At 31.5% G+C, this 10,914-nt stretch overlaps 1 protein-coding gene and 2 long non-coding RNA genes across 3 annotated transcripts; all 3 read right to left on the reverse strand.

Annotated features, from left to right (window-relative positions):
• Positions 1 to 1,512: 1,512 nt before the first annotated feature.
• On the reverse strand, positions 1,513 to 3,188 carry LOC123916356 (bifunctional bis(5'-adenosyl)-triphosphatase/adenylylsulfatase FHIT-like). The gene is made up of 5 exons (XM_045967798.1): positions 2,765 to 3,188; positions 2,550 to 2,660; positions 2,109 to 2,255; positions 1,856 to 1,954; positions 1,513 to 1,765 (listed from the first exon to the last, which is right to left on the reverse strand). The coding sequence occupies exons 2-5, from the start codon at positions 2,658 to 2,660 to the stop codon at positions 1,649 to 1,651; spliced, it is 474 nt and encodes a 157-aa protein (XP_045823754.1). The 5' UTR covers positions 2,765 to 3,188; the 3' UTR covers positions 1,513 to 1,648.
• Positions 3,189 to 4,820: 1,632 nt separating this feature from the next.
• On the reverse strand, positions 4,821 to 5,541 carry LOC123916772. Its single transcript, XR_006812259.1, has 2 exons — positions 5,238 to 5,541; positions 4,821 to 5,136 (listed from the first exon to the last, which is right to left on the reverse strand). It is a non-coding gene; the product is annotated as an uncharacterized LOC123916772 (long non-coding RNA).
• Positions 5,542 to 9,835: 4,294 nt separating this feature from the next.
• LOC123916825 lies at positions 9,836 to 10,914 on the reverse strand. The gene is made up of 2 exons (XR_006812264.1): positions 10,342 to 10,914; positions 9,836 to 10,188 (listed from the first exon to the last, which is right to left on the reverse strand). It is a non-coding gene; the product is annotated as an uncharacterized LOC123916825 (long non-coding RNA).

A 10,914-nucleotide genomic window follows, 5' to 3' on the forward strand; every position in this document is an offset into this window, starting at 1 on the left:
AATAAGTTGGCCAAATTTTTTCAAAATACGAGGGGCAAAATGAGATTTTAGGGGGTATAAAATAAACCCTGGGGTCGGGAGAGAAAACGTCAAAACTTATTTCGCATCAAAATACTCCTTCCGCTACTCAAGTAGTTAGACCGTAAAATCTTCAAATTATGTTAGGAGGTGTTTTTTCCTTCATAATTCTCATTTTAAGTAACAGAAATGTAAAATAGAAAACTAGAAAAAAGTGCGAGAAATACACGTGGCGTTAAAAGAAGCTCTCGTACATGATGTCATATATATGGGCTATTTAGAATGCAATTACTTTAGTTTTTGAATTTTTCTCTTTACCCCCATTTTCTCCCAAACTCGTCAAATTTCTTTTTTGCCCATTAAGTATACTTCGTTTCGAAGTGCAACTAATTTCGGATTCTATTTTTCGCTCGCTGTGTTTTGAGAAATGTTTTTCAAAATTTTCCTTTATTGAGCCTTGAAGCCTAACATTGGTCAACCCGAGGTTTCTGATCCTTTTTTGCGTAACATACCTCAAGCCTAGGTGCATGTTGTAGATATGAGTGCTCAACTTGCAACAAATAAAAAATATAAGGATCCAGATAAATTGATTAAATGGGTCCGTAGTGAAGCTGCAAAGTTATTTGGGATAGTGATAAATGAACTTGATTTTTTAAGTATACATTATCTTGTAACAATATTTAGTTTCGTAACACCAAATGTTAGGTGGTTCAGTGGTGATTGACGTTGAACTTGACAGAGAGGACCACGGTTCGATCCTCCGCAACTGCATTTGGGAGGGGACTGAAACCACTTAATGCCAGAACTCGCCCTGAACTCTGGACTACTAGGGCCCCCTCCCCCTATGAACCAGAGGGTGAAAACCAAAAAAGAAAATATTTAGTCTCATAACGAATCGTTCGGAAGAACCCAAGGTCGATTTCTAATAGGAACAATTATTGGTCAGATTTTACTTACCTTGTGGCGGTAACACCAATTATTTAGTCAATTTTTTTTTGAGGTTTAAAGGAAAGGTATTTTGAAATACCTTATTTCTCTTTTTCTCTCTGCAGAATGCAAGCGCAGCTATTGTCCAACATATTGCAGTGCAAATTCAGCATATCATAGGTTATCTGCAAGTTCAGCAGATTGCAGCAGGCAATCGTGGGAGCAAGCCGCTAGAAGGAGTGCTAAAATGCAATGTTGGCGCCTCTCTTTTCACGGAACAATATTGTTTTTGGAGAGTGGGTATGCACGTTAGAGACGAGCATGGTAATTTTATTGTCACTAAGATAATTTGGTATAATGGCGTTCCCTCATCTGTAGAGGCCGAAGCATTGGATATAGGAGAATTTCGAGTTAAAACGAGTATCATTTGTTCCATCCATGCTCTTATTTTGAATAATACGAGTTAAGTTTGTTTGCGTAAAAAAAGTGTACTTGAAAGACATTCTGGTAAATGACCTTTGATTTCATCCATCAGAACAATACAAAAACTAGCATAAGAAAAACATAATTTCCAATTTCTTCCATACAATAGAAAACTTGTAAATACAAAAGTTTCCAAATGACTCAGTTCCCTTATTATCAATATTATTTTGTAGAGATTAAGTAACTTCATATCTTTTCTAGTGCCACTTAATAAAAAGTATCAAAAGACAAATTTTCTGTATTCATCAGCTTCTTGTGCCATTACTTCAAGGCTCCTATCTTTCCTCTCAATATCCACCTCTAGCTTCCTTTTCAATTCCTTCTCCTTTTCATTTATCTGCATCATCATCATTCACACACAAATAATAACATCATATATATGAAAGTCACAATATTAGAATTAGTCACACAAAAGTTTCCATCCTACCACATCATAAATGTCATCATTGTTTTCGAAATCGCCAATCTTCCGAGGAAGGATATGGATATGAACATGAGGAACTGATTGTCCAGCTTGAGCTCCATCCTATATGATTAAGAAAGATTGATTAATTTGTTTAAGTTGAAAAATTGTATAAGCATGGCATTAGTCTTAGCACATGTTTAGATTGACAATGAAATTGTCATGATCCAAACATACACTTAGGCAATCAAGTAACATTATATTTCAATTGTCTTACTTGGATACAAAATGTAAGTGATGATGCATTATGGTAGCTCTCAAGTTGTCTACCAAGTTTATGTGCTATGCGCCATAACTCAATATTCTCATCGTCCGTGAGATCCGCAACACGCTTCACTTCGCGCTTTGGACAGATCAGAACATGTAGCTAATGTTAAGTCAACCAAATTCAGCTTCAAAAATATGCAAGTGGGCCAAAAGTGCTATTATGAAAGTTAGGGACCAAAATCGAAAGTTTGAAAAAGTTAGGGTGTCAAAAGTGCAATTTAGCCGAGAGTTTATAAAGAGTGACATACATAGTATTATCATTAACATCATATACTAAACTAAAAAGGATATGACCTGCAAAAGAAAAAAGCAAAGTGATTAATAAAGATATTAAAGTATGAAAATTAGGGGGGTAAGATCAAAGAGGTGATGGAGCAAGATATATATATATACCAGTCACAGCAGGACGTAGGTTAACAAAGGCAAAAGAAAGATCTGTTGTATGAAACACTGAACTATGGTGGATTTTGTAAGGTCCAAAATCATAATATTCAACAGCCATCTGTATTATTTACACCCCCCATAAAAGTAACATCATTTCTCAACATGATTAAAGAAAATAACAAAATTAACATTTGATGATGATTATGGTTAGTTGTTGATTACCTTAATGGAATAAGCAATAGAGGAGATAATAATATATACTCCTTGATGAGTATACAAGAACAAGCAGTAGCTAGATAGCTTTACAATTTGCTTTGCTTTGAATCTTATACAAATTCTATGTCTTCTTATTTTTTTTTTGGTCAAATACTATGTCTTCTTGTTTGATCATTCTTTTTGTAAAAAATAATTTTTTCATACTTACTCCATTATCTTGTCTTATGTATAAATGTGATAATAACAAATTAAGAAGTCTTTGTAAAAATAATTAATAACAAATTATGAATGATATATTATATGAATAATTAATTTGGTCAACATAACAATTGTTTATACTTTATAGTCCTCTTATTATAATTAGAATTAGGACACCAACCCCTTTAAGGTTTGTAACAACACATACCGCATGCCCAAGGATCAAATAAAACACATGTCAAATGTTCATGGAATTACTGAATTAGATATATATATATATATATATATATATATATATATATATATATATATATATATATATATATATATATATATATATAGGGTTTTGCTAACGTACACCAGCTTATTTTTAAGAAGGTGTGTGTTAACAAGTTATAACTAAAAAGTAGTTAAATACACCCTGAGGTGCATGTTGCTAATGCACCTAAAAAATAAGTGGGTGTACGTTAGCAACTCCTATAGGCATTTGCTATAATACACCTACTTAATTTTTAGAAGGTGTGTGTTAGCAAATGATAACTAAAAAGTAGTTAAATACACCTTAAGGTGTACGTTGCTAATGCACACCTTGATAAAAAATGGTGGGTGTGCATTAGCAAATCCCATATATATATTAATAAAAAAAATTATCTTGAAACTTGTACATTAAATATTTTAAAATATTATATAAAAAATTATCTTTTCAATATTAGAGTAATTCAACCGGTGTCCCGAGGTACTGTTTATTTTCAATATTAGAGTAATTCAACCGGTGTCCCGAGGTACTGTTTAGTGCACAAGTTTTAAAATAAAATTTTCTTATTAGAACAATCATTTTTTAATATATTTAACAAGTGTTCTGAGGTACGTGGAAGATGAATGTGAGAAGAGGTACACTTGTGGGAATCAGACCTTAGTCCGGTCCTCGCCAGAATCGGATTATGAATCGGCAAATCGGAAAAAAAATTCGGAAAATCGAAAGTTTAATGGGTTTTGCAGGTTGAACTGTGATTGCTATATTGTATGAGAAAAGAAAGGAATGTGTTGTTGGGCAGAAAGTAATATTTCATCTTGCTCCTTTTTATGTTCCATATGATTTAATTTCAAATATGCATGAAATATAATCAAGGCTATGTTATGAAATATGTTGATGATGTTGTACTTGACTACTTTGAGACTTGACATTGATTCAAGTTTTTTTCTAGAACTTTTATGTATTAGAAACAAGTTGTTTTATAATTTTAATTTATTCAAGTACTAAATATCAATTCCTCAAAAGATTATTCTATATAGTTTTATTTGGAGTATTATATGTTATAGTCTCGTTCATAACTTTTAAAAGCAAATAAAACATTTGAGGTTGTTAAAAAAGTGAAAGGTAATATAAATCTAAATTGAAATGTGATAAAAATTACAAGTATAATAATATTATGAAAAAATTATAATATTATAGTCTAGAAGTAACAATTTTTTTTTAACTTAACTATTAAAGATGTTCTCAAAGGTTGCAGGGTTGGAAATAAAATGTAATACTCCCTCCGGTCCTTTTTATAAGGAACACTTAGGGCAAAAAAATTGGTCCTTTTTATAAGAAATTTTGACCAATTTTCAAATGTTTTAAATGATCAATTTCACTTATGCCCTTATTTATTATGAGAGAGAATTTAAAAATAAGTAAATTAGTTGAATAAAGAGTAATTAAATAAGGATATATATGGAATAAATTTAAATTTATAAGAGTATTAAATGAAAATAATTATGTTAAATGTGATTCCTTGGTCTGTGTGATTTTTTCAAATTGTTCCTTATAAAAAGGACCAGAGAGAGTATAACAAAAATAAAGGCTACAAAGATATATCCGAAATTAAGAGAGAACAAGCAATCTAGATTATATTTTTTATTTTCTTTATTTCATTTTGTTACAATCATCATGAGTACAAATGCATAATTACAAGGTCCATATGGAACTAGTATAAGAAAAACAAATTATTGAGTGCCACCAGAATAAGACAACACAATATTCTAGCAGGGTGTTTATTATGTTCTTTATTGGGTTTATACTCATAAAATTTATGGAGATCCTTTAATACACTTACAAACATTATCGAGACACTTTGGAAAAGTATAATTCCAACACATATGTAATGGACAATCAGATGTTTTAGAACATTTTTTAACCGCTGTAGTGCAAAAAGAGAAAAAAAAAATGTTATTATAATGGGATAAAATATCATGTACAAAGTAATTATAAGGAAATTTGTAAAAGATAAAGAAAACTCACCATCAACATTCATCAAATATACAAAAAGAAATATAATCATAACATAAACAAAGTTGACAATGTTAGCCATATTTTCCCTCTTTACATGTATCAACTATAATTTGATTTTTTTTATAATCAATTTATAACTCACATGTTCTCCTTATATCAATTAAATATAATTTAGCACTTATATACTTGTATAAAACTCTTCACGAAATCAGTATCCTTATTAAATGTCTCTTAAGTACATCAAAATGTTGTTTTTGTCCCTTCAACACACTTAGTTATAAGGAGGTTACATGAAAAACTTACCAATCATAAGAATTCATTAATACCAAATTATTATTATTTTATACCCTTTCATGAAACCAATGCTTATATATATAATTTTTTTTTACCAACAATAACGGTATTCATTCATATTGGTAGATAGTATATCTATGGATGGCAGGAAAACTCAAACCCAATAGACTCACCCGAACCCAAATCCAAGTCAATGGGTGAAACCCGAGTTGACTGGATTTGGATTTGGGTTTGGGTGGCACCGAATATATGGGTGTGGGTTTGGGTAGTATCAAACCCACACCCGAAACTCATTCACCCCCCGTTTATATATTAATTTACCTATTTACCCCTATGTATTTTGCTCCATTTTAAGTTTTTGAATGTTGTACTGGTGCATGCTGTAGTGATGATAACATTTGATGAATTGTTTAATTAAAAAAAAAACTATTTTGAAATTTAAAAACTATATTACCAAATTATGCTACATTTTGCATTTTATCAAATATAGTTCGGGTCGGATTTGGGCAGATAATCAATTATGCATGTTCTTGTTACGGGTTTCGGGTTTGGGTGAAAAAACCCGAACCCATCGGGTGTGAGTTTCATTTTCACACCCGAACAACATTTGGGTTTGGGTGACACCCGAATATATGGGTGTGGGTTTGGGTAGTATCAAACCCGCACCCATGAGCACTCATTGTCATCCCTAAGTACGTCAATAAAAATCATTAATTACATATTCAAAATCACTAGAAACTAAAAAGGATATAAATCTGCGAACAAGCTCACAACATCCGAGTTAATAGCATAAAACGACTTTATCTTTAAGCCTACAATTGATATGACGGAATACAAGTGTCTGGAATAGTCATGCTCCCGGATCTGCAAACGTTGAAGACGCTAGAGTCATTGAATCTGTATTGGATATGGATCGATGCAAATATGAACAAAACAAACACCGTACTAAGACGGGACTCAAAACAAACACCGTACCAAGACGGGAAAAGTTTATGATTGATAATTATGTATGTTTGGATGGAAAGACATATGCAGTTGCAAAACAACCCGAATTTCCAAACCACATAAGAGAAGCTACAAAGCAAGTCAAATCATTAGGTTGTTTTCCTAAATTATACTCTTTCCGGTCCTTAATATAAGAGGAAGTTTACTCTTTGAAAATATAATATATCTAGTCTATATTACATGCTAGATACATTAGATTTTCAATGAATCTAAAAAACAAACTTCCTCTTATATTAAGGACCGGAGGGAGTAAAATAAACATTTTATTTTTGTTAATTGATGTCCAAAAAATACCCTTGCTTAAGGTGTTGCCAAGTCTCCCAAGTAAGGGTAATTGATGTCCAAAAATTTGATGATTGAACTAAAAGTACACTCATTTTCGAATGAAACCAAGCCATATGAGCCATTTGGGACATTTGAGAGTGGAAAAGTATTTTATCAAACCAGATTTTACATTGTAACCAAGCCACCGAGCCATTTATGTCTTTTTCAGTTTGAATGAAACTAAGCCATCTAAGCCACAAACACATGTGACATCTTTTTGCTACTCCCAATGTCTCACCAAATTTCAAATTCAAATTTTTTCCCCCTCATCACCTATTCAAAATTCTATATACACTGGATAAATTTTAACTGATATATAAATTTTAACTATCGTATATGAATTCTGTCAAAAAAAAAAAACTATCGTATACGGGATAAATTATCACTGATCAAAATTTTTTCAAAATAATTATCACATGTGACACAAGTTATAACTAATAAAAATTTCAAAAAAACTATTTTATACGGGATAAGTTCGAACTTATATAAATTTCAAATATATGTGAGAAAGTTCTAACCAATTACAATTTTTTTTTTAAAAAAACTATCTTATACGGAATAAATTCTAACTTATATAAATTTCAAATAACTATCATATACGAGACAATTTCTAACTGATAAAAATTTCGAATTAATTATCGAACGCGAGACAAGTTCTAAATTATAAAAAAAAAATTAAAAAACTTTTATACGGGATAAGTTCTAACTTATATAAATTTCAAATTAATTATCATATACGGGACGAATTCTAACTTATAAAGATTTCAAAATAATTATCATATGTGAGACAAGTTCTAAATTATAAAAATTTCAAAAAACTTATTTTATACGGGATAAGTTCTAACTTATATAAATTCCAAAGTAACTATCTGTACAAGATAAATTCTAACTGATAAAAATTGAGAAATATTTATTAAATGTGAGATAAGTTATAAATTATAAAAAAAAATTAAAAAGACTACTTTATACGGGATAATTTCGAACTTATATAAATTTAAAATTAATTATCATATACAAGACAAATTCTAACTTATAAAATTTTTGAAAATATGATATGTGGGATAAGTTCTAGCTTTGTTTTCCAATGTTCTTTTGGTTAACAAGAATGATGTAACTATTTAAAATCTTATGTCTTTTAGGCAAGGTTGTCAGAACCGGACCGGTCATCGAACAGGCGAGCTCACCGGTTCTAAAGGTTCAATTGGTCGGACCGGGTTCAATCGAGGTCGAACTGTTTTTAATTAAATATATATTTTAATTAATATATATATATAAATATATATGAATAATTGCTCAATATTTCATAATTTCACACATTAAAAAGATAAAATATCACATGTCAAAATAAAATAAAATTTATAATTCAAACCAAATGAAAAATAGATGAAAAACAAAAACATTTCCTATTCCTACGACGTCGTTGTTTTGTTTCAGATTTATTTTTTTTAAAAAAATCAAAACGACGTCGTTTTGCCCTATTTTTTTTTTTTTTTTAAAAAAAATCTGCAAAACCGCTTGAACCGCCCGTCCGGTTCGCCGGTTCAACCCCGGTTCACGCGTTTTTTTGCCGGTCGGTTTCCTATCCGTTTTTTGCTCAAAACCGAACCGTTTTCATGACCGGTTCACGGTCCGACCGGTCCGACCGGTCGGTCCGGTCCGGTTTTGATAACCTTGCTTTTAGGTGCATGTTCAAAGTGAATACTATGTCTTTTCACAATTTTACACCATATAACTATTTTTACGTTTAAAACTAATCAAAATTCATAATTAACACTTTGCAAAAAATATATTTGTCTGCATATTTCCAATAAAATTCTAAATACTTACTAACTACATCTAAATTTTAAAAACATTTGCTTCCAATTTTAATTATCAAACTATAACTTAAAAAGCAATCGTCGTAACGTTACGACTCATGCCATAGTATGACTCTATTACTAGTTTATTTTAAAATGATGCATATTATATTATTTGAAAGATCACATTATGTAAATAGAAAAAATTTATCATAAAACAACGGAGCATTTGAAAGTAACCGAAATAAACACAATAAGGTGTTGAATTGTATACATAATATAAACAAGTTCTCTTTAAAAACTTCATCAAAATGTTTTTTTCTAAACAAATTATGTCATGTCATACTATGCTTTCGTGGTTTGTATTTTTCTTTTATTTTTATTATACGTTATTTTTATTATATTCTGACCTTTTCTATTACTATTGATTGGACTTATGTCCAATGTCGCCAAAATTACGACAAGGACAACGTTGAATACGTGGCAGAGCGATGACTTGCCTTGGTGATTAATCATCCTATGTGACCATGCATCCCGGGGAAAACTTACATAGTTTCTAAGATCTTGCTTAATGTTCATCAAGAGTCCCACATCGGTCGAGAGATGGCTTGACTAAGTGTTTATATACTAGAGACAATCCTCACCTTACAAGTCGATTTTGTAAGGATGTGTTAGACCCAATACTCAATTCTAAGACATCAATCGCCCGCCCCTGAACCAAAACTAATTCATAGGTTTGATTAGTGCAAATTAAAATCATATGCTTATTAGTTATGGATCATTCCCATGCATGTTAGGGAGGATCACTTATATCTTAGTTTTTCTCACTTTCACACAGTGTGAATCGATTCACATAAACAAAATGACACCAACACCATGAATCAATTGAAATTGAATTTTTTCACCCTGGCTGGAGGCTTGTACTAATCGATTCACATGGGCTGTGAATCGATTGGTTTACTACAAATGGTTTTTCAGCTTTTCAGGGGCATCATCAATCGATTCATAACATCATAGGATAGCCACCAATCAGTTCATGATGCGAAAAGTGTTAGTTTTTCAAGTAAAAAGCAAGTTACTAATCATAGTTTTGCATCGCCCATTGACTCCTAATTTATACCACACAACTAACAAACACATTTTAACACAAAATGAGCATATGGGGTATGGGGATTAGCTCACTGCATGTAGAATCAAAATTTTCTTAATTTATTCTGAATACTACTACTACTATGCATGTTCAGTAGATCCAAAAATTAATTCCTAATTCCATTCTAACTAAGGTTAGTCTTATAAATGAGTATTGAGCTTAACTCATCCTTACAAAACCAGCTTGTAAGGTAAGAATTGTCTATAATATATTAACACTTATTAGGCCATCTCGCAACCGATGTGAGACTTCTTAACAGTTAGAACCTAAAGGAACACACCTTGTTCTTAAAGGTGCTGGCTAAAAGGATTTGTTGGTAATGAACTTCAAGTCTTCAAGCACCCAATTCCTTAAAACTCCAAATTATGTCCTTGACTTATTGCTTCATCTCCTGCCACATTATAATCAGTTTCAAGGAGTTCTTTCATAGTAGGATTGAACACATGCAACACGCGGATAGGTTTTGAAAGTCATAAGTTGTTGATGAGGGTTGGTGCGTGAGAAAGGAAAGAGGTAAAGAATATAAATGAGTTGAAACTCTGACCTTAGCTTCTGATTTCTCTTAGGTTCTTGGGAGTTACGATGCATGCAAGAGATCGATCACCAAATATGTTGATTTGAATTGTTAAAAGGTTGACGGTGAGAGGAGGGCGTGAGTGATGGTAGGGAGAATCAAAGTTCTTATTCTGACTTTGGAGAGGAAGTGAAAGAATGAATGAATGGTGTAAGTTATGGGACCCACTAGCAAAGTCATCATAAACTCACACACACAAGTGAGACCGTCAGAGTTCGAATCCCAACCATGACGTCCGATCTAACAATATCGACATTTGTTTGTCGGTTGAGCTAGGATGTGTTTATTTACATAATACTCTACCACTTGTTATATTCCAAAGATACTTCTATATATAAGTATTATTACTCCTAATAGTTAAAGTGAGTTATTACAAATCCACTAGATTTTGTCTAGTGGTGAAAGGTTTGAATAGTACATTATAGGTCCTGGGTTCGATCCTCAGCTCATCGTATACAAAAAAAAAAAGTGAGTTATTACAATTCTTCTTATCAATATGATATGTCCATGTACCATGTGCTCGAGGTGGCATTAATATTCTAT

Source organism: Trifolium pratense, linkage group LG3 (genome assembly GCF_020283565.1).
Source record: "Trifolium pratense cultivar HEN17-A07 linkage group LG3, ARS_RC_1.1, whole genome shotgun sequence".
In the NCBI taxonomy this organism is placed as follows: Eukaryota; Viridiplantae; Streptophyta; class Magnoliopsida; order Fabales; family Fabaceae; genus Trifolium; species Trifolium pratense.

Bases quoted from the DNA above. Each gene is read 5' to 3' on its own strand.
- LOC123916356 (XM_045967798.1), bottom strand. From the start codon at position 2,660: ATGGCTGTTGAATATTATGATTTTGGACCTTACAAAATCCACCATAGT. The intron at 2,256-2,549 runs ATATATATATAT...TAACATTAGCTA, and splicing joins TACGTCCTGCTGTGACTGGT to CATGTTCTGATCTGTCCAAA. The intron at 1,766-1,855 runs GTAGGATGGAAA...ATGATGATGCAG, and splicing joins ATGATGACATTTATGATGTG to ATAAATGAAAAGGAGAAGGA.